This window comes from Epinephelus fuscoguttatus, linkage group LG16 (genome assembly GCF_011397635.1).
Source record: "Epinephelus fuscoguttatus linkage group LG16, E.fuscoguttatus.final_Chr_v1".
Classification (NCBI taxonomy): domain Eukaryota; kingdom Metazoa; phylum Chordata; class Actinopteri; order Perciformes; family Serranidae; genus Epinephelus; species Epinephelus fuscoguttatus.
The window spans coordinates 24,750,883-24,777,148 of record NC_064767.1 but is presented as its reverse complement, the minus strand read 5'-3'; the positions used below and the strand labels follow the sequence as shown (position 1 = coordinate 24,777,148).

Sequence of the window (26,266 nt, the reverse complement as noted above, 5' to 3'; positions counted from 1 at the left end):
GGCACCAGTGTCAGCTAATCAAATTCTGTCAACATATGTATTTCTCTCATGAAGGTGATCCTGAAGAATTGAGAGCAATGAAAGTGTCATATAGCTAAGGCCTGTAAAATCAGGCTTAGATTAGTTTAAGAGGCCAAATAAAAATGGCTACTTTCATCCATCCCCCACTTCTCCTTTGTCTCTACTTCATCCCTCTCCCTCTCATCCTCCTTCAATCTGAACGTTATCTCCATAGCAACAGATTACTGCAGCCTGTGGTTTCCATAGCAACAGCTAGAGGACTGGAGGGGGGAAGAGAGTGGAGAGCCAGGAGGAGAGTGCTGAATCACTACAGTGAAGCTGAAAGACAGCGAGACTGCCTGCTAGCATAAACAAGCATGTATTGGCCGATAGCTTGGCGATTATTATTTAATCAGCCTGTTCATCTTCCAAACATCTTCCAGTGACGGTCATGCCAGACTGACTACATGTTTCAGCTTTACATTTTTAATGGTTTTAATGTTTCACAGTTGTCAATGAGAGGTTGTTTTTACCTCCAGCTGCTCATCCTCCAGCAGTCGTATCACCAGTGCCCGAACGTCATTCACTGCCTTCTGATCACTCATGAAGGTGAACAGGTTGTAGAAAACCATAATCTGGAGGTATGTGAGCACCGTGTAGCGAGCGTGCCAGGAGCTGCTGCCAGCAATCTGCAACACACAATAATAAACCCATCCCACATCAATAACACACTGAGCATTTTGTTTCACAAGAGGAACAGATCATGCCCTGGATTTTGTAATGGAGCTCCTCTTTTGGGGAATGCCTCTCATTTTAAAAACACAGATTATATAAAATGGGTTCAAACAGTGAAATTAAAATTTGTGAGCTTGAACAAATCGATCTCTGCATGTGGTTCACATCATTTCATAGATTGGGACTGTTCAGGGTCAAGTAATTAATTTATCAGCTTTGCATATTATGTTGCTATTTCTCTTTATTTTCATGTTGCACATGTTGCTGGTTGCGCATCCGAAAATCACAGATGAATTCTGCAGAATACTGTCACAGTTACCTTTTTTCAGCTCTCATTTATTCTCCAGGAAGCTGCAGACTACCGTACTGACACGTTATATTATGTAACAGATTCAAAATCTCATTCAGTTGTCATTCCCTTTGAAGCTTTCATCTTTTTCCTTAGTAGCCTTATATGTTATAAGATGTGAGGGTGTGTAAAAAAGCCCAGTCATGTGTGATGCAGGTGAAAAGTGGAATAGCAGCCACAGCTGCCAGATGACTCACCTCCTGCAGGGCACTGAGGACCATGGGGATCTGTTCTGTGTAAAGGAGTCCCTGAGACATCAGAGACAGACATGTCTTTGCATCCCTCTTCAGCTCATCGTAACTGTCATCGTTCTCAACTGGAGCAATCTGGAGCAGAGGACAGAGATAGGTTAATAGGAACGCCAGCATCATTTTAAGTCCCTGCATGGTGCATACATTAAGCGTCAAAATTTTTAAGCCGGGAGTGACAAAGCTATCAGATCAAAGCTTTGAATTAATGAGTGAGTGTGTCACCTTGAAGAGCAGTGGAAGCAACCGTAGTTGCTCTGGGACAGCAGTGGAGAAGGAGCGACCAGCACTCGCAATCAGCCACTTCAGCACTGCAGACATTTGAAGACAGAAATTTTTATGTTTAAAGAATGATCATCTGCTTTAATTGTGGATGTTTGACAAAAATGAATTCATTTTCCACTAAACTGAACTCCTTACTGTTTCAACCATTCCTACAATAAGCAGTATTGTGATAGCGTTCAGATGACCGGTGACAGATTCTTGACCCACCTGTTTTAAGTAGCTTGATGGCTTGCGTCCTCTCATCCTGCTCTCCCACCTCATTCTCCTCAGTCACATGGTTCTGGATCTCCTCATCACCCTCGTTTAGAGGCTTCAGCTGCAACAGAATTCGCTCTGTGAAGTCCGAAATGCGTGGGGAGGTGGTTGGCTGAGTGTATGGCAAGTTGACATCAATCATGAAGATGTATGTGAGCACACTGGAGAGACACCAATCCAGAGAGGATAAGATAAGACACATAAAACAGAGTTTTTAAAAAGCGAATAATGACAAATAGCGCATTCATATTATCTAGGGATGTAAACAGGACCTCACCTGCCAATGCGTTCCCGTACATTCTTGTAGACCTGTGTGAGCTTGGGCTCCAGGTATTGCAGCAACCTGTGGAGGAGCTCTGGAACACGCCACTCCTGCTGAGCTAAGCCTCCCTGCAGCACGTAGAGACGACTGGAAAAGGAAAAAGAAGCGCAATCATCAGAGTTTGTCAGTCACATGAACATCTGCTTCAGGCAGCAACCTTTCTACTCACCAGGCATCGACAAAGGAGCCCCCCTCTCCATTGACTGGAGACTCCATAAGCATCTCAAACAGCCAGTAGAGCTTGCGTGGGTCTCTACTCTCCTGTACGAGACAGAAACAACAGAGTCATATGGAAGGAAGGATGTCTGACACAAGAGGAAAGATGAAGACATGTTGGAGATGAACAAGCAAAAGCTTACACAGGCTGTGGCGATGCAGGTGCCCCAGTCTGCGTACGTTTCTATTGTGATGTTGGACAGGGCAGTACGGAGCAGTGGACACAAAACCTCCCAAAGGCTCTCAACCTGAAAAAGAGCACAAGTGTATGTACAGGTGAGTTCGTGCAGTGGCTGGAAGGAGACTCAGAAAATTTTAATAAGCACCATAAAGCCAAGAACATGATGAAACTGCAATATAAAAATCAGGTGACTCTTCATGGTGAGTTTCAATCCCATACCTTTAAGTAGCTCCAGTGTTTGCAGCCTCTGATCAGTCCAGAAATGATCTCCGCAACACAACGCTGCTTGCTCTCGTGGGTGTCAGCCACTAGGCGTTCCATGTGTGGCTGCAGCAGGGGGAGAAAGGCATCGCTGAAATTGCGGAACAATCCCTGGAAGGAGAGCAGAAGAAGGAAACAAATTAAATTCTCTATTGGCTGACTCAAGTTGCTTTCTGTATTTAACACGACTCTCAGGAAATCTCACCTTAAACAAACAGAACCTGCGAGGGCTGAACTTGTCTTTGCCCTTACGGTCCTCAAGAGAGAGGAACTCGATGAACTGGTTAATGAATACTGGGTCTGAGAAGTGGTCAAAGATGATCTGTTCCCGCTGTAAAGAAGGGCATTACAATTACTTTAAGTAACCGTTAACATGCATTCATATTATTGATGTGTGTATGATTGTGCACAAACCTCTGTCATTTCCTCTCTGGCCAAGTTCTGTTTGGGTTGCTCCTCCAGTGGTGCATACATCATAAGTTTTCTGGAGAAGAATAATGAGGTGGTGGTAAATAAAAACAAGGTGAAAGATGTTGTCTGATTGAGAGCATTACAGATAAATATATCAAGATAGCAAAAGACAGTCAAGTAAAGAATATAAGACATAAAATACAAACCTTGGCCAGCAGTAGTATCCCCAGTGGGTCTTCTCCACAAACACGCAGCCATCCCAGTCTTGCTGTGTGCGTGGCAGGCTGCTGCTGTTATACTGGAGCCACTGGTTGTCTAGACGGTCCCCTGCCACAATACCACTTGCCTGCTTTACTCCACCTACCAAATATGAATTGTTGTGAGATGAGTTTTAGAAGCTATAATTACAAATTGGAATGAAAATAAGATACAAAAACTGCAATGTCCATGCACAAGACAAACAAACAAAACCATATGATGCTTACAGAGCTCAGAGGGGTTGACGGGGACTTTCTTATGTTGCCTCTTTATTTGTTTCATTATCCCTGCCACGGCTGATATCGCCACCTAATGGAGAAAATGGGACATTTCAAACAAAATGTCCACAGGAAAGGCTGGGATGCATCCATACGCTGCAGAATCACAGCATTGCTACTACATGTCTCATAATTTGTGTGAGGCACACCTTGCGGACATAGAGGGAGTCATGGTTGAGGCTTTTCACAAAGAATGTAACAGCAGGTGGTGGGAGTTGGTGATCATCCCTCAGCAGCAATGACAGGAAGCCAATTGCAATGTGTTCGAACTTCCATGGCCTGAAATGTTAAACAGAGCAGGTGTTACAGACTAATAAATAAATAAATATAAACAGGATTTGATGAATATTAAAATGACCTACATGTTCCTGTTGCTGATGCAGTCCAGCAGATCACCAATGAGTTGTTCGTATTTCCTACAAAAAATGTAGAACAGTATCAGTATTTGCATCTGTTATGTAACCAAATGTTCACATTTAGGTTACACAGTAAGTGCATCATCCTAACAGATGGGTTATGTGTCAGTACTTTGAAGTTTTTAAGTGTTTTATTATGTGGGAGCAAAAGACCATGATATGAACTGGAGACTCAAAGTAAAACCATTTTATATCTAAGTGTTCGATGAGCCGAATTTAACTTAAGATCTCTGGTGTGGTGATGATTTTTTTGTCTTGCTCCTGATGTGAACTCACTCCACAGACTCGGCGTTCTTGAGCTCCTGTCTCTTCAAACCCTCTCCTACTTCTTCATCTTGAAGAACAGGCTCCTTGGGAACAGGATTTCCTGCGATCATAAGTTGTCTGGCCACATCACAGCACTCAGCAGGGATCTAAAGAGATGGAAAACATATAGTATGTGACATAATTCTTCCAAACATGTGGGAGGGAGTTAAACATAAAGCTAGCCCCAATAGGAGGGAGTGATTTGTTAAACTCAGGCAGAGAGTTGATATGGGGGAGACTGATAAAATACTGTGTTTCCCTTGCATAGCTTTGTTGGAGTACAGGAGACCAGAGAGTAATAAGAAAAAGTTCCATTTAACTATTTTGTGACTAGTTTTGTGGTAGAAATGTACTCCTATTTAAATACAAAATTGCTGAATCACACCTAAATAATCTGTTGAATAACTCAAAAGGAGCTGTGCAACCTTTGACATGAGAGAAGATTCCGACTGTCCAGTTGTAAAGATGATAAGGCTGTGAGTTGTCTCACTTTCTTTAGATATGCTTGTTGGAAACTGGCTTTGGCAAGATTTGTTTAGAGCGGGAGACAAAATGGCTGAGATAAGTATATATCTTCATAACCTTTGTTTTTGCTGCAGCTTTGCTATAACTAGTCTGTTAGGGATGGGAATTAATAAACTGACTCTATGCAGCCTCTGATGTGTGGAGTGTGTTTCTTTGCACCAGCAGTTTAATAAATACAGTCATTTGAGACAATAGAGACTGGCCAGATGGTGTTACAAGTTTTTAAGGACCACTTTTATCAGGAACAGCGTGTGTGGTTTGTAGGGTCAATGTTGGTTAAAACTTTTCCGCAATACTAAAAAGAGAATTGTGGTAGCTTCAGTAAGCTTCGCCTGAGTGAATTAATGGACAAAGACAACAGCAGAGAGAAAAATACTGATAATTTGATAATAAAATTTGAATTTTGTGTCGGGTTAACTCTATCTGTGTTGCCTTGCATCGGACAACACACATTAGAATTTGACGTTTTTAATTGTTTTTTTTAAATTTAAATTGGGCCTCTGTACTGACACTAAATTATATTTTTACTGTTTTCATGGCTTAATATTTTGGAATCAATACAGTTTTATCATGTATTTTCAATTTAAAAAATGGAAATCATCTGATACTGATCTTAGATATAGATAGATATAGACTCAACAGTCACTCAAAGCCGATCTGTAATTTCAAGGTATGTGTATTTGAGTTATTGAGCTTCTACTATATCACAGTTCCCTTTAATTCTATAAGCCACTTGCAAAAGTGTTTTTCTTACAGAGAAGTCAATGCCGATGGTCTCATACTGGCGATGGATCTTGTCCGCGAGGTCATCGAAGAGCCGCACAACGGAGGGCTTCTCCAAAGACATGGCTGAGCTGAGGCCAGAGCGTACGATGGCGGGCCATGTCAGTGCAATGCACTCCCAGTCATGCAAATTGGCCAGGCACACTCCACTGTGGTTCCCAAGAAGACAGTACAAGGCACCCTGTAGACATGAACAAAACATTAATTAGAAAATATAACATTTGAATTCTTGAAAATATAAAACTTTGTGAGTTCCTTTATGACACAGATGTGCAAGAGGGGACTGTCTTACTTTGAACTGCTGCTGTGTGACATTGCTGTTGTCCGGGTCGAGAAACTCAAGGACATGAGGGATCAGATCTCTGCAGCAGAAATTGTAGGTTCCCAGTGCAGTGTACAACACATTTTGAGCTCTGCTGCGTACCTGCAAGGTCATGAAAAATCTCAGTTACTATATCATTTACTAGACTGTTTAAATGCATTTTAGGTACATAATGTGTAATGGCTAATCTGTGGTAAAAAACAAAACGGAAGCTAATGTAAATAATGCATTGCTGTGGAGTGTCCTGTGGAACTCACTTGACTGTAGGTGCTTGTGGAAAGCCTCAACAGATCTCTCATCAGCTCCTGGTGAATGCTCCTGTACTGGCATCCTTCCACTGTCAGCTTCCGCAGCTGATTAAACACAAAATTTTAAAGTTATAAATGGCAAAGATAAAATGATATCCAATAAGGTAACTTCTCTATGAAGGACTTACCTCATGCTGGAGCATGACTCTGTCTATTAGCAGAGCTCTGATGTGCTGCTTTCTCCCATGAAGCTGCAAATATAACAGCAAGGCATTATACACTTCAGAGTGCATAGGATGTAATATCATTATCACTAATGCATTTAATGTAAGCTTTGGGGATGACAACTGTACAAAAGGACAATATATTGTTCGATTTCTCACTCTGTTTTCCATTGATTTCTTCACAAGGTTGAAGCTCTTCCAGCGGGAGTCAAACTCATGTTTGTGAGAACCTTTGAAGTTCAACAGGTCGCTGATGATCTGAAAGGTATTGCAGACAAAATATTGATTAGTTTTGGGCACTGGGATCAATGCATCAGCTTCTGCCAATAGCCTATGTAGCCTTTGGGCGATTCAAGACTGCAAACGTGATTCAAATAAATTCAGTGATGACCTACGCCTACACAATCGCCCATGCAGCATTTAATAAGTTACGCACACAGCTCCACTGTGGCTTTCCAAAAGGTAGCATTAAAGTGTGTGCAAGTGTGTAGTAAATGCTGGTAGGGGATGACAGAGTACAACAGCCTGAACCCTGATATTGGCATATTCTTCAACACAAAGAAATAAAAGAGTAAAGACTATTATGTTGCTAGCTGCCTACCTTGATGATGGAGAAAAGAGACTTGGTGTCATCCTCAGAGTGCTCCAGGATGTAATCTGCAGGACAAGGTAAAGGAACTCAGAAACTCTATATTGAGAGCTTGCCTGTTCAGCTGAATGTGACTAAGACTTGATTAGGGATAAGGCTGCAGAGAGTATAACTGAGTGAACACTTACGTAGCAGCTGTCTCATCACTTTACAGATAGCATCTCTGTAGTTCTCTCTGGATTCATCTGCAGGTAGAGATAATATGACAGTCTCAGATTATACTCCAACAAACCTGATGATTTACATGTATTGTGAGTGAAACCTTTATCATCCAACAGTTCTTAAAAAGTGACTCACGTACCATACTCCACTCCTGTGTAGAGGCTGGTCTCATCTAGATTCACCATACTATGGACCCTGGGGGGAAGGCAGATTGGAAGCCGAGTTAGCTACTTAAAATATAAATGGAATAAGTTTTTTAAATAAAAAAGTGCCCTAAAACATCTGTCCTATATTAATTCCATCATAAAGCCCTTAGCAACCATACTACAGTTACACAGCTGTAAATATATAAGTAACTCAGTCATTCAGTTAGGGCTGTGTATTGGCAAGAATCTGGCGACACAATATGTATCACAGTACAAGGGTTACGATTCAAAGTATCATGATATACTGCAATACTGTAAGCAAGAATCAGTGCTTGTTGCCTGTTTCATAGGCCCCTGTTCTTTGTGTTTACGCTAGTGTCATGTTGGGTTTAAACACAAACAAAATGAACCACTGCCTTGAATCCTTGCATGTAAACTATTCATTAAATATCAATAGTGTTTTTGACAATCAATACAGTATCACATAACAAAATATCGTGATACTCAAGAGCATCAACATTGTGTGTGAATAAAACTGCTCACAGTTCAGGGATCGGCTCTCCTTTCAGTGGAGGCATCAGACTCCCAGCTCCAAGGAGGCAGTGCTGAACAATGGTCAGGCTCTGTAGGACGTCATCCCTTAAAAAAAAACAAAAAACAAAAACACAAAATCAACAACTATCATCTATATACACACTGTACATTATAGAGTCAAAGCAAATGCACAAAAATGGACTGCATCTGGTCTACAGCTACTGACTTCAGTAGACATCAGAATGTAATCTCTTTAGGAAGTACACATGGACACTAAGACTTGTTCCTTCATACCTGTTCATGTCTTGCTCTCCCTGTGCAAATCTCTGAAGGCGCTGAAGTTCAGGCTGGAGGATCAGATCCAGTAAATAAAACGCAAAGGACATCTCCTCAACACTGGGCACATGCCACTGGATATCCAGATTCCACAGGTCTCCAGGCCGACCCCAGTCCTGCATGGAACAGAGACAAAGAGCAAAGCTTATACTTTTTAATACAATAACTAGTGAGGTAAAAAATGTCAGGCTACATTAATACATAAAAGTAAACATTTTTGTGGCACCCCTCAGATATCAACAATAGATACGTAATCAGGAATACAGCACATGGAACTTGGTATTTTGGAGCTGGATTTCTGCCAGTGCAATCACACAGACTCGCCACTAAGAGATGGACATGGCTATCTACTGAATTAAATCACGACATAAAAAAATGCATCAGTATTGACACTATTATTTGTGATTAGAGGCTAAAGGTAAAGCTATGAGTCTTAACTTGTGATTAGGCATACAATTTATCACTGCATATATGTAAATGGCACTAATCAAAGACCACGTAAAGACAGATGCAACACATAACACATTCCCTCAGGCCTGCACTACTGCCACTGCTGTGGTAACCACAAGTGAGGGCGCCTGGGTGATACTGAGAAAACAAAATATCAGGATAATTTGGAGCAAATACCTCAATATTGATACTTAAGACTATACTATCACACTAACTACTGGTGCTTTCAAAAATTATTTTTGATAAATGATCATCAGTAATGTGAATATAATGACTAAGTGAGTACAGTCTGTGAAGTTTAAACAGTCACATCACTTTACTGTGATGCAGCCTAAGAACAGATAACACCTGCAACATTCAAAATCTAAGGCGATATCTAGTCTCATATCACGATATTGATATAGTATCGATATATTGCCAAGCCCTCCAGACATCCTGTCTCTCTTGTTGTGCCGGAGACAGTAATCCAAAAAAGTGATCTACTATCCATGCCTCCACCAAGGAAGCGACTTAATAAGATCAAAGTACGGGTGGCCTTCGCTGACTAACAATCTAAAGAAAGGATCGGACAATTAATCAAACCAGGTCATGGCGAGTGCTACAAAGAGTTGTGCGGCTTATCTGGTTAAAGTACAAACGTCTGTCACTGCAAGTGTTTCTTTGTTTCTGAAACACAATCTCTCACTAATCTAGAGGGATGATAAGTGGAGTATGTGTGATTTCACTGGCAGATATGTGGGACAACCACAATAAATAAAGCAAGGCCATTGTTGGTTGCGAGTTAAAGAAAATGTAATACTGATTTAATCAAGCTTGTGTAAACAATCAATCTTCCTACCTTGATGGGTAAGTAGTCACTGATTGGTTGGTGAAAGCCACCTGGCACACTGCAGTACTCTGTGGGGTAGATGAGGGCTGAGGAGCGAAGGATGTGGTGCAGCAGGTTGCAGGCTAGAGTGTAGCCCTGCTTACACTTGAGGTGGAGCGTCAACTGCAAAATCTGGACCAGGTTAGAACGGTATGGCAGGACCTTGTCACCGTCCACCCGGGTCACCTGAGGTGCACACGACAGAGGGGAAAATATAGTGAAGTGCAGATTATATATAGAAGGTGTTGGTAAATACAGGAACTTAGGGGGTGGGTTAGTCAATCATGAGCAGTCTAAATCACCTCAGACAGTAGCTGAAGATTCCACAGCAACTCCTTGTCAAGCTCCTCATCATTCAACACTTCCTCATCTGTTTAAAAAAAAAAAATATATTGTATCAGGCATATGACAAAGACTCATGGAGGAAAAGTCATGCCTTTGAAAACCTCTTCTTTTAGAAATGCTTATTCCTATGTGGTGAGCACTTACGGACAGCGATTTGGTTTATGGCATTGCAGCAGTGTGGCACAAACAGCTTGAGTGACTCTGCAGGGTGACACTGTAAACAGAAGCACATGGAGGATGAAGATAGGAAACTAATAAGCTACGAGAAGTTGATACCCGTGCGAGGAGTCTCAGGGGACAACACTCACCTTGGAAGTAGCCCTGCACATGTCAGCCACCATTCTCCCAGAGACACGTGTCTCAAAGATGTTGGTGGTTGCAAAGTTGAACACCTTTTCCAGAGCCACCTGTTAAAACAATGTCACAAATGTGTTTGTGTGTGTTCATACATATTAAAAATGTGGAATAAGACAAGTGTGTAAATACGTCTTTACCTTGAAGATGTCCAAGGAGCACTGTGTGAGAATAGTGCTAAAGGTGGAAGACAGGCCAAGTTCTACCAGACTCTCTAAATGAGTCATTTTCTCTGTTTCTGTCTCCTCACGAGTTTGTTCCAGGGTGCTGCTGTCTATTAGGGCAAAGCATCTGTGCAGATAACAAAAAAACATAAATTAAAATGTTCAGATTATGAACAGAGAAAATACTGTTGGTTATGCAGCTTGACCTACTTGTATATTTCAAGAATGCTGTGAAATCAATATGTAAAATCTTGTACTTTATGTCAATCAACCATTCAAATTTTAAATGTATTCCTAATTTGATTTGTTCCTGTGATAGATGAGACTCCTCTTAAAAAAATAACTTTATGATTTGGTTTCTCCTTGAGCTAGGAACAAGTTATATTCAATGGTGTTCAAATAAATTTTACAGAGAAGTGCTTTTGTTATTTCATTCTTTAACCCTTTTCCAGTTCAGCGTCCTCGCTTGACATTACGGTCTTTCAGAGGCTGTCGCGGGCTGAGTTTTAAGCATTAAGCTTCCTCTAGTTTGTCATGTTCAGTTAACTGGAAATCTTGTTCGAGCAAATACCTTTTTGAACAGTATTTTACTGTGGATAGATGTAAAGAAGTTGACCTGAAGAATCTCTCCTATCATAACTGCATGACTGAAAGAAGCTGCTGCTGACTTGCTACTTAATGCAGAACATGTTTTCTCTTATCAAAACTCCACGTACCTGTCCATGAACTGAAGCACAAAGTCTTCAAACTCAGCTGAGGCTGAGCACATCTCTCTTTCCACCTGAAAGTCATACCAAAAATATGAAAAAGTTAAACTCAAGGATCATTTAATACCAAGCATTTTTGTATTGACAAGGTGAGAAGGAATAATAGTGATTTACCTCTGTCAAGTCAGTTCTTTCATGTAGGGCAGACGAACAGTCCACCAAAGGCACAAGAGTCACAAATGTAGCAATGAACTGGAACGTGATCTGTGGGGGAAAGGGATGATGTTTATATCACATTTAAGAGGTTAAAAAAATACAGTATACTGTGGGAAGTAGACATGAAAAACAGTGGGGCACACCATGCACTTGCTGAAGTCATTTGGGTCAACTCCTGGCAAAGCCCTCATGAGCAGGGGCAGCATGTGAGTGGGCCCCTCAGGAAAGCGCTGCCCACCTGACACCAGGCTCCGTGCCACACCAATCATGCAGCTCAGAGTGGCTGTCAGCTGGTGGGGCTCTATTAGAGTCTCCAGAGCAGGGTATGTTCTATGGTAGACACAGAGAACAATCAGCCCTTTGTGTTCGCTTCAAAATGTGGCCTTGTTTCATATCTAAAGCGGAAAACTAGCAACAGTGCTCCAGATTTTTTCAAAGCAGAACTTGGGTCAAAGTTTCACAATTGAGAGTCTCTCGTTCAATACAGACTTACTTCTCCAGCACGGGGGGAATGACCAACTCAGGCCTCATTAGAGCAAGGTTTTGCAGGGCCTGGGCTGCATCCAGACTGCCCGTCTTGCTGAACATGGCCAGCAGAACCGGCTGCATCATACTCTCCACAAAGTCTGTGATATCCTCCTCGGTGAGCTTGTGACTGTCCGGTATTGGCGTTAGCCACGTTGGCTTCCTGTAGCGCTCTCGGTGCAGCCGCCGTACCACACTGGCTGGGAGGCGCTGGAGCAGCTTCATGAGTTTCATCTGGACATGAGGACAGAGGGACAGAAAGACAGATACATGACAAAGAGGTGACACATGGGTGGACAGTGTGCCTCTGCATAGTCTGGACAAATGGAGAAGTAGACATAACGGACATATAAACACAAACCAATAGACTGTAAACACAGCTTTTCTATTTGTCTTGTACAAGTGCAAATTATTAGTAAAGTTAAATCACTCAAGTTAAATGAAATTAACAACATCTCATCAGGCACAGAATACTGATTTTGTTACACTGGGACATGAGTTTTAATTTCCACCTTTCCTCCTGTGGGTGGTTAAGCTGAGCCTCTGAAAACATGACCGACATATCATGAACTGACCTCAGTAGTACTTTACTCTTAGTTGATTGCAAAACACTGTTTACATGTAATAAAGCCACCGCTAAGTGGCTGACCCTCTGACATGTATCCAAGGAACAGACTAGAATACACACAAACTCATGCCCCTGCCAAAAATAAAGGTTTATGTGTGAGGACACGTTGCTGCCCGTGGTGCTTCAAATCTAGTCGAGGGGGATCCTCAAAACAGAACGGCATTTGGCTGCACTCCCAGTGACCTTTAATAGCATTGCAGCCATCTCACTCACATGTCCTCTTGATGCCTCTGAAGTTGATACAAACATTTAGGAAGCTTCCTAGAAAAATGATGACGAGCGACTCTGTACTTTGTCATTGTGAAGTGCTGTTGCTGAGTGCCATGGCATGCTGTGTTAACACGATGGTGGAATTATAGCTGGAACAAGCAGGATGAGTGATGTATCTAAACTAACTGCGAGCATTCAGACCGTCATGACTCATGTTTCCAACAGATTTCAGTTGTTTATGATAATTTTCATTCTGTAGTTTTTTTTCTTTGTGCCCTACTTATTAGTTTCAAGGGGGAGGGCCTCAGTTGGAAAGATGATGTCATCTATTTCCATGCACCAATCAGAGTTTAGCTACATTTAAATCAAACTGTGATGACAGTTGTGGGGTTGTTTGTTCATGTTGCCATCACTGTCACCTACACAGTTGTAGTTTTAGGGGCTATATATATATATATATATATATATATATATATATATATATATATATATATATATATATATATATATATTTTGGAACAGAAAAAAGCCAGTAGCTGATTAATCAGCCGACATCTAGGGCTTTTAATTTGTAACAGGAAGTGACAGCATTCACTCAGTAAGGGACCCACAGACTGGACCGTTGTTGCTGTCCAGGCAAAAACTTCATGTAAATACAAAACAAAGAACAATACACTGAAACACAGTCACTCAGCAGAAGGGACATGCTTTATCTGGAGCTGTACCTAGTGCTCCATTTAACACATCACCCCCCTCCTCACCTCCTTTCAGTGATTTAAGTCACGTCCCTGTGTCACTGGTAGAGGCTGGGCAGCCATTGGACACTAACAAAGGTCTACCACAAATAATAGTTTTATCAGCCCACCTGATAAATCAATCAACCTCTAGTCTATACACTAAATAAAAGTGGGTGTCTTACCCGCTGACCTTACGAAATCACTAAAAAAAATCAATTATATTGGACTGCTGCTCCAGAGCACAGAATTTCTAATGGACTGTCTGATGAAGCCGTCCCTATTCTTTGTGGTTCCTTCTATTCTACAGTCATCCAGAAGACGTAGGAAATCACTCACCAACCAGCGGCCATGGTTTGATGGGTGGAAGAAGGATGTAATACTGTTGAAAAGGCCACTGAGCTGTGCTTGAGCTTGCTTGCTGGGTCCTCCCTGAAATGGACACAATAGGAATCATTAAGACATCAATCTTCCCACTAACTGTGGCTGAAATTATTTACTTAGCACATCATTTATGAATAGTGTACTAACCAGGAGGGATGAGACCCAAAGCACCACATGGCTGATGTCATAGGCATTGGTGACATATCGTGGTACTATCATCTGACTGGTCCCCACAGGTAGATTCAAACTCCTCAAAATTCTTGTGAAAATCTAAAATGTGAAAAACAACACCATGAGGGTCAAATATTCCACATTAGAATATCTTAAGGTGGACTTAATCGTTGCAAAATTCCATGATATTTAATTGGGATTAATAGATCAGGAGTATATGTTTATGTGTAACACATACTGAATGGATCAAAACATTCACTCAGCTGATACACAAGCATGATGCAAGACACTTCCCCTCAGTTACCCAAGAGCAGGAGCAACAAGGAAACTTGATAGTTTGTTTCTCGGACAAGCAGCATTGGCCATGAAATACACACCATGAGCCCAAATCATAAAGGTCAGGACACACATGGGGGCATCTGCCACAAAACTCAAAACAAGCAAATAGTAAACTATGTAGTGACGGTGGAAGAAAAAGACACAAACCTTGGGGATGTAAGGGTCCCAGTCAATGTAGCCGATGTTGTCATTGGCCAAGCGAGAGAAGAGATTAACCAGATGCTGCAAAGATGTGGGAAAACATGTTACACTGGGTAGACAGCTATACTCATTACTGTACATTCAGACATCTTTTAAACAAAACAATCTACTCACCACTTCCCAACTTGGAAGATTCTGCACAGACAACCATAAGGTGATCAACTCGTCGAACCACAACCTGTCAAACAAACAAAGGGTTAAAAAACAGAAGACATCACAAAGTACAAACATGTGACAGTTTGACAGAAAGACATCAAAGGGAAGCTTCACTGAAAGTAGGGTAAGGGTTGACAAAGACTTAGTGTCATTTCCTTTAAGAGTCCTTCCTTCTTATTTACGCTCCAAACTGGCTACTATAATAGGAAAAATTATAGCTGCTGCGCAGCGATGGGTCGGATCCGGGCATTTTTAGGCAATTCTGAGCAACAAGCAGAAGAATTGGAAGACATTTAGGAATTTAGCAACACAATCTGCCGTTTACATCAGCTGAGGCTTAAACTCACAACCTTTGAGACTAAAAATCAGTTTCTATCTCACTAAGCTAATTAGTCAGTGACAATTCATGTGTAGCTTCACAAATTGACTAAGCCAGATGTGCAGGTTTAGTAGCCATCCATGCATGGAAAAGCAGATTTCAAACCACTGTAAAAAAATTCAGTTATCGAAACAAAAATCTGAAAATACACATATTGCATCTAGACAGCATGGAGATGTTGGTTATTTATTTTAACAATGACTGATTTGCTTCATAAGTGAAAAACTGATGTTTAACTAGTTGAGCTATGTGCAAAGTGAGAAGCCTCAGATGGTTTCACACTTAAGTATTGACACTGGATCTTTGCGCAAAGTTTGGTTTATTTTAAAGCATGAGAAGGCAGATTTTCTAGCAGAAAAAAGACTTGAAGATGCTGCACAGTGATGATGCTCAGGCAATTTTAAGCAATAAGCTTGAGCAAAAGAAGATGTTTACATTACAATGTGGATTCTGCACCAGTTCAGGCTCGAACCCACAACCTCTGGAACCTAAGACGGTCATCTATCGCTCTGAGCTAATTGGCAAGTAGCAACTCAACAGTGGTTTAAGAAGTTTTACAGTTTTTGAAAAAAAAAAAAGAAAAAACAGATTGACGAGCTTCATAATTTTTAATAGGTTTAAGTGTACAAAAGGTTTCTTCAGTATTGGGGCTACAGTTTGATGAAAGTTGTGAAGTTGTAACACATATGGTTGATTTGTTATGAATTTTCAAAGTTTTGAACTTTAGACACTTGCTGTAGCGCCACCATCAGGACAACTGGCTTGAGTTTACAGCTGAGGATATCTGGCATAAGACTGGACCTTTGTGCAAAGTTTGGCGAGTTTTCACCCATGGGAAGAATGATTTCCTCGGAAGAAGAAGAAGAAGAAGAAGAAGAAGAAGAAGAAGAAGAAGAAGATGATCTAGGATTACAATAGTGTCCTGGCAGCTTAGTTGCCCGGACCCTAACAAGTTGGGGTAGTACTTTATTTATGGGTCCATATCTTTTATATAACACCCATGGCATTGAGTTGGGTTTAACAGGTCAGGAGTGTATGTCTATACTTATCAGTAAAGTTATCAACAATATGTCAAACAGCACAGATCACAACATTCACTCAAGCTGAAACACATCATACACGTCACCTCGCATCAGTGACCAAGAGCAAAAGCAACAAGGAAACTTAATAGTTTATTCCTCTGGCAAGAAGCTATGGCCATGAGATGCACACCGTGAGCCAAAAAGAAACCAGGTAATACTGTAGGTGTGACTGCATAAAAAATGCTTGATATGTATGTTATGACACCATAATTCTGAATAAGTTGATTTTAATTATCAGGAATATACATTATAGTATTCAATTGGTAAGCTTACAATCAATTAGGACCAATAATTTTTTTAGTTTTTAGTCAGTGCACTATACAGGCCAAGTGAAAATGCTAACTTGTGAGATGCATCTATGGGCTAGCATACAATTAAATGCAGGAAAAGTTTCCTGAAACAAATAAATGATGATTAGTGAATATTTACTTAAGTTTGAAATCCAGCAGTTCTTTCAAGGAAATCCCCATTACCTTTTTGATTATTATGAAACCACTTAGCTCTTTACAGGAAACTGATAAACAAATTATTGACTTGTGAAATAAAAAGTAACCACAGTTAGCACTCTCTTTGCTTCCAGAAACACCTTCATTTTTAGGAATTTATGTACATGCAACAGCTCACAGTTTTGGCTCAGCATTACTGCTTACAACTGCTGCTCATCCCAAAGTATGATCTATTGGGCTGAGATGTGAAAAGTACACCCAAGTCACTGTCATGATCCTGGAAGACTCAAGTGCTTTGTTCCCCTGGTGGGAGTGAATGTTTTAGGATCGTCAGTGACCATGAAAGGATGCATCTGGTCAGCACTCTGCAACATTGTTAAGGCATTAGGTAGGCAGCAGCATTTAAAGGATGCTCCGCCTGTGTTACGAGACCTAAGAAATCACTCACCACATCTCTGCGCTGTGGTGTGATGATGTGGGAGGAATGGAAAACCAGACAATATGGTAATGAATGCAAAAATGTGTTTTATTCATTTTTAAATACTGAGATTCAGCAATAGGAATCAATGTGGGTTTTATACTCTCACATTGGAACCTGGAACTGGATCTTGATTCTCTTTTATAGCACTGAATTGAATGTCTCACTATGCGTTACTCCCCCTCACATATTCACAGAGGCACTTATTTCATTATGCCAGCCATGAACAGCTTTCAGTCATGACGTCTGAGTCGTGACCCTCTGCCTTTATATATGGCTGACACGTTGCTTGTCATTCATTTATCTCAGAAGCCAAGCTATTCTTTACCGGATCTCAAGGCTAACTAGCTGAACTGCGTTCAGACTGGAGGGATATGTTGGCTCTCAATCATACGTAGGAGAGGATGAGAAGTTTCTTACTTGAACCCCTTGTGGTGCAGCTCAGGAGGCAGAGTCGTAGGTAGGAAGAGCTCAAAGTAGCTGATTGCTCTTTGCATGGTGACATCGAAGGGACAGAGGAGTGGCCTCCACTCATCCAGCATCTCCTGAGTAGCAGACTCTGAAAAGTATCTATGAACAAAAAGAGAATATCAATGAGCCTTTTTTTGTAAAATGACGCAAAGGATGGGTGATGATGGGAATGTTACTAATATCATTCACCAGCTTATGAACAGGTATATATGGACACTTGGAGTATACCAACCAGCAGAGCAGCTTAGAGTGCTACAATGTGGCACAAGACTCTTAGGTTCCTTACAAATCACATCCTCACACACCTCAACACACACATCAGATGCTAGAGACTGACAACCAGACTTTACTGTCAGACTTTAATCCTGTGTTCACACTATGAGCGACACAGCAACAGGCTACAAGTCATGTTCAATAGAGGCCGGTGACAGGAAGCTACAAACTGATGCCTGACATTTGTAGCTGCTGCCTGGCGCGACGCACTACAAGACAAATGCTGAACTGGTCGCAAGTTTTTTTAGCGTTTGTAATGAAGCGATGAAGTTCTAGTTGTGGTGCTGTGTTACTGAGCTTGGTTTGCTGATGCTATGTTGGACTTGGAAGTTGGGACTCAAACACTGATGAAAGGCAAAGATATATTTTGGCCAAATACGAACTTTAGATGACATTCAGTCGAGATGCATCGTTACAAGTAGCAACACATTAGAAAAACCTGGGCTACATTCATATAAAGTAGTAAGACTAAGACCTTATGTAGCTTCAAAGCAATATCATACAACTTTTACGCTCACATTAAGAGACAGAAGACTGAAATACACATGAACCAGCAGCTACTGAAATTTTACTGTTCCACAAATGGGAGATTACAAGTCATACATCTGGCACATTTTTAGCTGTTAGGGTAAATCCAGTGGTTCCGCTGGGATCATTGACCCACAGGGGGATTTTCACGGTTCATAACGTGCTTGTGTAAACCCGGCAGGTTATTTCAGGTCACATAACCTCCTTGGCGATTCCACATCCACCAAAGACCTTGAAAAAAAATTGTCACTTCCAACCCACCCACTTCCTCTGCCTGACCGCTGATCCACAGCGTCTCAGCAGCTAACCACAAGTCACTCTCCCTTGTCACAGTGGCAGGAAACCCTCACACAAGACAGAATTAGATGAGATAATAGGATTATCTGCCTAAGTGCAAACTGAGGGACGAGTCCTAGGGTTCACCAAAGACATATGCTTGAGTAGGGTGCAAACAATCAAGAACTGCTGGTGACAGCAAAGCTTTGGAATGATGAAGCAATTCAGAAAAGTCTAACATACAACATTCAGATTCTTTATCCACAACAGTATCCAAAATATAACCAACATTTAGGGGGTTTCTCTCCTATCAGCTCAGCTTTACATAATTGTAGTTTTGTATATCTTGTTGTTGTTATTAAGCATATTGTCAACTTATTAAAATCAATACAGGGTGTCTACAGATATCAGACACTTAAACAAAATGCTTTTTAAGATCCTTTTTTAAATTATTTTTAACCAAATTTAAGACTGATTTTAGGACAAATAATTGTTTTATTCTATTGTTTTGCTCTATTCAAGCACTACAAGTAAGTGTGAAGGTAAGTAGTATATGTGGTCCCATGTAGAGACCTGTTTTATATAGGAATTTGGTTATTAGAATAAGTTATGTTAATTCACATTTTGCCAACAGGTAAATGCAAGTGTAAAGTAAAAAGACAGTATTAAGTTAAGTAGTAGGTTTAAAGATTTGTAACATCAGAAATTTGGACTTTCACACAGAAGAGCTTGACTCATTTTTACAAAATGTTATTAAAGATGAATAAATTATATCAGATAAAATATCTGTGGCAATTAAGACTTCTCAAATTCAAATTCAAGACTAATGACTATGAATGAATGATGATAAAAGGTGATTCCCAGTATGTTACTAACACTCTTCAGAGCCTAAATTTAAAAAGAAGAAACACTAATAAACACATACATGACAAATTATTGAGATGTACTTACGGTCTGCAGCTTTTCACAAGTGTTTTCAGCACACTTTCCACGGAGCTGTAATAAACAAAATTAAAGAGGATCGTCATGGCATGTCAAATCAACCACTGACAGACTGATGTTAAACAATCTTCACACCAATGCAACTTGACTTTGATTGCATGCACACAGAAACTTGTTTACACGCCGGCCTGATCAGTGTACAGTGAATGACAAAGTCTTAGGATCTGGTGTGTGTAATAATTGCAATACTGCATCATTAACAGGCTGTAACCACTTCACTAAAAATAAATACACTAATTGCTGCTGACAGTGGTTGACCTTCCTGGCTGGCCTCATGCTAATATACACATTTGTATGTCAATTTTTTCACTAACTATTCATGCTTAACATGTCACTTTCCATCACTACTTTAACACGTTGTTAAAGCTTGTTTAGGATTTACAGCTAATAATAAAATGTCTTAAACATCACAAATTCCTGGCATGACTACCTTCACATATAGACTGCAAAGGCAGGACTGAGTGGTCACATAACGGTGTTGAAAGCTTGGGACCGATATAACCACAGCTTTGGAGCTCCCCGCCTGCAATCCCACCAATCTGCTTGCATGCAAGCTCAAGCCATGCCTTGTTGGAAATGCCCTGCCAATCCCACTCAACAACTGGTCGCTTATCTCCACATCATTCAAGTCTCTTTGTAGCCATCATTCTCCACATTTATACCCATAAAAAACAGCTGAATCATGGCTGACAAGCACTCTTCAAGCCAAATTGCAACTATCTAAATGTATGGGCCTAGCCCAATGTGTAGCACTGTAAGCTCACAACACACAGGCCACAAACCAGGGTCAAACTCATGCACTGCAAATCCACCAGCGACAAAAACTAGTCAAACTGAGTGTCCGGTTGCAAAGTGGTCAGACATTCAGGCAGGAGGAACCCCAAACTACACTATGACCTTTGTATTTGAACCCTCACGTTCACACCATTGCATTCCAGGAAGGGTGGAAACGTGACAAGAGCTCGCACTCCTCCATGACTCCTGAAAATGCTGTGTAGTAGCGCAGATATGGCTAACTTCACAGCACAGAGGAGTGATGAGTAACAGCAAAAACCTCCTAACGATATTTATTGAGAGATCATATATACTAATACTAATGCCACTGCTGAGCTTATGGAGTAATAAATGTTATATATCATATAAATCATAAACTGTATTACCTCTTAATATGGTAACCATCATTTTGCCTCTACTGTATATTACTGCCACATAATCCTCTATAAATAGAAAGAAACTACACAGTCTTTAACACTCTCTTATAGGTGATATGGGGGATAGGGGGATCTTGTTAGCTGCAGTGCGACAGTCTCCAATATGAGTGAAATGTTAACATTGCTCAAGACTTTATTTTCCCCTCTGTCACCAGCTGTATATGGGGTGTCCAGTTTTTGTTTTAACATGCAATGTATAAAAAAAAAAATCATAAAACAAAAACAAGTAAGTGCCTCAAAGGATGAATTCAAAGTAAAACACAAAGAGAAGTATTGTCCTTACCACCTCTGAACCAATTTTAGCATTACGAGTTTAGAGGATGAACGAGGCCGTGGAGAACTGAATGTGAAAGGAGACAAAGGCATAAAGAACACATTCAGCACAAGACAAAGTGCCAATCACTCAAAAGTATGAAAATACTATGCATTACCTTACACAATTTATCAAGTAAGAGTATCATGTTTTGTGTGCATTAGTGTAGTTTAGAAAGAGGTGAGCAGGCAATCAGCCAAAGCAGCTTGCTGTCATCAGCTGTCATGTCAAAGTGATGCGCTTGAAAGGCATTTCAGTGATTACTACACAATGTTCCCATAGCACCATAAAAGAGCACCTCGCACTGCTTGCTACTTCATAGGGAATTTCTAAGGGTGTTGCACAAGGGTAAACCACCAAATAAAGTTCCCTCCAAAACTGTGTACAAACGTCATAGTGGACATTGCTCCTTCTTTTAAAAAAAAAAAAAGTACAGTTATGAAAGTTATGTGGCACAAAAAATGCTCCTCTTGTTCCTCAAACAACTGGTCCATTTACACAAACGCTGTACGATGTTATTCAAACTACTGAGACGAATAATAGTAACAAAAGTTGGCTCAAGGTACTACTTCCCCTTAACTTACAAATATATCTATAGTATGTATCTAGAGTGACTGGAGAATTCTGTGTGTACATTTCATTACAGCTGAGTTGTCAAAGGACAGAATTAACACAACAAACGATGTACTACCTTGTTATTACATAACCTAGAGTCTCAAAATGTTATAGCAGCTATTCATTTCGATATTGTATCATTGGTGGTGGATACATTATTGGAAAACTTCATCATTTGAATTAAAAAGGCAGCAAACCCAAGTAAACTGATGTGCCTTTGTGTAATACTCTAATAGCAATCTGGACAATTAGGAAATGGTAAGCAATGTATTGTTTAATAATGCTGACCCCTACAAGGAAGTAACTTCCTGTTTATGGTCTGTGCCAATACTAAAGGTCCAGCGTGTGGGACTTAGGGGGATATATTGGCAGAAATGGAATATAATGAATATGTTTTCTTTGGTGTATTATCACCTAATCGCCTTCAAAATAAGAACCCTTCTGTTTTTGTTACCTTAGAATAAGCCATTTATATCTACATAGGGAACAGGTCCTTGTCCATGTAGATCGCCATGTTACACAGCCATGTTTCTACAGTAACCCAGAACGGACATACCAAACACTGGTTCTAGGTAGGACCATTCACATTTTTGCGTCAGCCCCTCCATCACAGGAGTGTCGGAAAGACCCTTTTTTTAAAAACATGAAACTACTTTATTCCGTGTGTTCACCGGGTTAAATCACAGGGTCGCTTTGTTTTTGAGAGGAAGAGACCTCTGTTGATAATTTGGCTTCTGGTAAAAAAAAAAAAAAAAAAAAAATCCCCTTAAATCTTACACACTGTTCCCTTAAATAAAACTTACCAACTAAGACATTTCAATTCAAGGGATTTCCTTCTTGCTTATATCAACATTAGCTTTTCTAGTCCACAGGAAGTCAGTCCCGTGATATGTTCTGTTTTCCACATAGGAAGGTATAGACATGCCAAAAGGATTGTTCGGTTATTACTACTTTGCTATCATCAAAATCCGAGTATTTTAATTTGCAGGACAAAAAAAGCACTGCAGAGGTTCTGCTGAAGCTCAATGACTGCTGACTACTCACATGGAGGTGAAGAAAATAAAAATGAAAATACTTCATTTTCAAGTGTGGCTTATAAACATTATCTGATGTACTACACAACCATCGAATGTGCAAAATATGAATGGAGTGAACGTGCCTTCCTCACTGGATATGTCAATAGCATTTCCACAATTCTATGATGAAGCAAGCTTCTAAAAAACTATTAATATCAACTCAAGCCGTAAAGAACAGAGGCATACTTGGGAAACCAGTTGAGGCCCAGATGCTCCGTCTTGGAGAAAAGAATCCTGTCATGCAGCTCATACAGTGGTCTCCACCTCAACTCAAGGTCCTCCCTCGACAGTAGTTCTCTTTTCCTGTAAGATAAATCAGACATGCAGATAGATGAGAATAAACATACAGAAATTAGCTCATCGCACAGCTTTACCCTATGAAAAAAATCTATAAGATCAGAAGTTATTAACAATGGTGAAGTTGCAGCATTTGTTTAGCCTCTAATTTAACTCCTGGAGAAAACAAAAAACAATGTGTACAGTTTTAAGTGTCACATAACTGCATGCTGAACATGTGTACAAGTTGTTGAGTAGAACAAATAGGGCCACTCTTACTTGAGGAGGTTGATAAGAAGCCGTGCAAGGCCCTGCATCATGCTGATCTCCAGTTTGGGGATCGTCACTAGCTCATAGAGCAACTTGATGAACAGCACATGGTCTTCTTTACTGAACTTCCGGCCGTACAGTCTCATGTACCTAGATAGGAAGTACAGATTTAGGGATAACTGCTCCAGTTTCAACCTGCATAACAAGTGGTCAGCGCCGCATTGAGCAGCACAAATATAAGCTGCTAATGTTCACTCATGGGGAAAAAAAAGGGAACATTGTTATAAACTCAGATATCCAAATGTTAAAGCAAACGCAGGTTCATTTTTTAAAATAACACGACTAAAGCTGAATAAGCATTGTTGAGACCTTTAAAATTGACCATTGCAAAATGTTTGCATCATTGTTAAAATGCCAAAATACCAGTGAACAGAATCTGGGTCAACCCCACAGCAGGCTAAACTTTCCATCTCTCTGAGCCGGCAGTGACTCACTCTTGGACAGAGCAGTGCGCCAACATTGGGGACTGAAACGGATTAAAGACAGCCCAGCAACCAAGTACAACAAAATGAAACAGCACTCTCAGTAAGCCGCTGTTATGTTGACAATATTTTCCCTGGCACAATGTGACACGTAACCAAGTAGATAAAAGATAAATGCAAAGAGGGGGGTAACATATGATTGTGTGATTTACTGTCTCCAGTAAAGTTATTATAAACAAGTTTGCCTGGACTTCTTTGATAAGCAGGAAACATTCAACAGATGACCCATGATACTACTCTCAACAGAAATGACACTGCATATCAGCTGGGTGTTATCAGCTTCACAGGAAACTCATGAGTCCATTAAATCAGAATTTGTTATTGCCATTTTGAGATATTTGTTGTTGTCACCTGACTGGCTTATTCAAAGAGAAAACATCAAGTGGTGTTGTGGCCAGCTTTGACATTTTCAATTGCATATGTAATGGCCTATTATTGTGCTGGACTGCCTGGGTCAGGTTGTGTATTTGACTTCTATTGCCCCGATTATGAAACCCAGCCCGTCTCTAATCAGAAACACTGGGTAGTTTGTAGTTTCAAAGAATAAACAGCGAACACTTAGGTAACACTTCACCCATAAAACATAACAAACCGACGTTAGGTAATAAAACAATACAGGCTTTTAGAGGAGTTTCCGAGTCTGCCATTGACTAGAGTGTAAAATATTACAGTTGTGACTACTTAGACTTGCAAACATCACATCGTCAATGATACCCTTCAGACAAATACATAAAGTACACAGAGAAATGTTGCACAAGAAGATATGTTACGCAAAAGTTTGGTTACTTGAAGAGACTAGGGACTGAAAACGTCACGAGGTTATCAACAACTGTTAACATCAATTTTACGTGAGGGTCCCAAAGATAAGCTAGTTACTTACGTGGAAAGTTTCCTTGTCCAAAAGAGCACGCCGGGCCATATTTCTCTGAGCTGAACAGCTCGGCACAAGTTTCCCTTTATTTTGCTCAAAATATCATTGGACTCATCATCTAGCCTATCTGCGTACGGCAGAAGTTTGTTGTATACGATGTCTTTTTGAGGAACAAACCCCAATTTGTCAGACTGCGCCTTTTTCATATTATAAAATCCAACCGGCTAGCCTCACTATGCTAGCAAATTTAAACGTTACTTTGTTTAACTTCTTTCTGTTTCACGCTGTTTCGCTACTTGGCTAATATATCGGCTAGCTATTCCCCAGCTAGCTACCCGCTCCGATGAATCGTTAAGGTTGTTATGGCCCACACAGTGACTAAGTTATGGGATTCACAAGTTGATGACACGCTAGCTAGCCATCTAGCTTAAGTTAAGTTAGCTTCCTTTACCAGAAAACATTAACGTTACCGGTGCCATCTTTTAAAAATATTAAGGCTAACGAAAAACACGAGTTTGTCCCGAGAACGCGTTGGCACTCGAATTCCTCTCTTTCGGCTAACGTAATCCTACAAACCTGACGACCAGCTAAAGGTCTAGCTAAAGTTAGCTCTCTACTACAAAAGCACAGTCATATCCCAAGGACTGTCAACGTCGACTGATTCATCCAACTACGGCAAAGCAGACGGCAGACGACACCCAGCTACAAGCTACACAACACCGCCGTCATATCCGCTAGCTGCAGGGAGAACTGCATTTCCCAGCATCCCCCTCTCCATTCATGCTTTTTATAACTGTTTATCCTTTAAACAGGATAACTTGAAATCCACTTAAGGCCCAGGACCCCGTGTCCTCTGAAGCCCTTTATACTACTGTAACGTTCATTTGCTGTTTGTTTCGGCTGGAATAGCTGCTCAGGAAGTATTAATTATTTAGGAAAAAAATATTTCACCGGGCATTTTACTGGAGTTAGTTATTCTTGACTAACTGTTACTATGAACTGTGACTGCAAACAATAAGTTAATCACAAAACACATACATGCACACAAGCATGTAATGTAATTTAATCAGAATCAGACATACTTTATTGACCCTGGGGGGCATAACTTTCATGTAAAGCTTAGAGAATTTGAGAAGTAGAAATAAGAAGTATAAGCAAGAGGTATGTAAAAAATATAAAATAAGATATATGCAATGTACTGCAATATCAACACTGGTATGTAAAATAGATAAAATATAAAATATGTACAATGTGC

The 26,266-nt window shown here is 40.5% G+C and overlaps 1 protein-coding gene across 2 annotated transcripts in view; it reads right to left on the bottom strand.

The window, feature by feature from the left end:
• psme4a (proteasome activator subunit 4a) overlaps window positions 1-25,692 on the bottom strand; it is a 30,516-nt gene extending 4,824 nt beyond the window's left edge. The window contains exons 1-44 of one of the 2 annotated variants that reach the window (XM_049601020.1): window positions 25,021-25,692; window positions 23,608-23,748; window positions 23,239-23,355; window positions 21,332-21,388; window positions 19,787-19,831; window positions 17,708-17,857; window positions 14,861-14,924; window positions 14,693-14,767; window positions 14,183-14,305; window positions 13,991-14,083; window positions 12,048-12,313; window positions 11,698-11,884; window positions 11,513-11,602; window positions 11,348-11,412; window positions 10,608-10,758; window positions 10,422-10,520; window positions 10,258-10,327; window positions 10,071-10,138; window positions 9,739-9,954; window positions 8,409-8,566; window positions 8,124-8,219; window positions 7,574-7,629; window positions 7,401-7,457; window positions 7,225-7,280; window positions 6,783-6,881; window positions 6,588-6,650; window positions 6,409-6,504; window positions 6,122-6,253; window positions 5,801-6,010; window positions 4,492-4,628; window positions 4,162-4,215; window positions 3,949-4,078; window positions 3,749-3,830; window positions 3,470-3,623; window positions 3,267-3,336; window positions 3,058-3,183; window positions 2,811-2,963; window positions 2,554-2,658; window positions 2,364-2,455; window positions 2,150-2,281; window positions 1,825-2,033; window positions 1,558-1,643; window positions 1,282-1,410; window positions 534-689 (exon numbers count right to left, since the gene is read on the bottom strand). In XM_049601020.1, coding sequence (XP_049456977.1) covers window positions 534-689; window positions 1,282-1,410; window positions 1,558-1,643; window positions 1,825-2,033; window positions 2,150-2,281; window positions 2,364-2,455; window positions 2,554-2,658; window positions 2,811-2,963; window positions 3,058-3,183; window positions 3,267-3,336; window positions 3,470-3,623; window positions 3,749-3,830; window positions 3,949-4,078; window positions 4,162-4,215; window positions 4,492-4,628; window positions 5,801-6,010; window positions 6,122-6,253; window positions 6,409-6,504; window positions 6,588-6,650; window positions 6,783-6,881; window positions 7,225-7,280; window positions 7,401-7,457; window positions 7,574-7,629; window positions 8,124-8,219; window positions 8,409-8,566; window positions 9,739-9,954; window positions 10,071-10,138; window positions 10,258-10,327; window positions 10,422-10,520; window positions 10,608-10,758; window positions 11,348-11,412; window positions 11,513-11,602; window positions 11,698-11,884; window positions 12,048-12,313; window positions 13,991-14,083; window positions 14,183-14,305; window positions 14,693-14,767; window positions 14,861-14,924; window positions 17,708-17,857; window positions 19,787-19,831; window positions 21,332-21,388; window positions 23,239-23,355; window positions 23,608-23,748; window positions 25,021-25,217 — 5,112 coding nt within the window. In that variant the 5' untranslated portion in view covers window positions 25,218-25,692. The remainder of the gene's footprint in view (window positions 1-533; window positions 690-1,281; window positions 1,411-1,557; window positions 1,644-1,824; window positions 2,034-2,149; window positions 2,282-2,363; window positions 2,456-2,553; window positions 2,659-2,810; window positions 2,964-3,057; window positions 3,184-3,266; window positions 3,337-3,469; window positions 3,624-3,748; window positions 3,831-3,948; window positions 4,079-4,161; window positions 4,216-4,491; window positions 4,629-5,800; window positions 6,011-6,121; window positions 6,254-6,408; window positions 6,505-6,587; window positions 6,651-6,782; window positions 6,882-7,224; window positions 7,281-7,400; window positions 7,458-7,573; window positions 7,630-8,123; window positions 8,220-8,408; window positions 8,567-9,738; window positions 9,955-10,070; window positions 10,139-10,257; window positions 10,328-10,421; window positions 10,521-10,607; window positions 10,759-11,347; window positions 11,413-11,512; window positions 11,603-11,697; window positions 11,885-12,047; window positions 12,314-13,990; window positions 14,084-14,182; window positions 14,306-14,692; window positions 14,768-14,860; window positions 14,925-17,707; window positions 17,858-19,786; window positions 19,832-21,331; window positions 21,389-23,238; window positions 23,356-23,607; window positions 23,749-25,020) is intronic. The other variant, XM_049601021.1, reaches the window with a different exon arrangement.
• Between the last annotated feature and the right edge of the window lie 574 nt (window positions 25,693-26,266).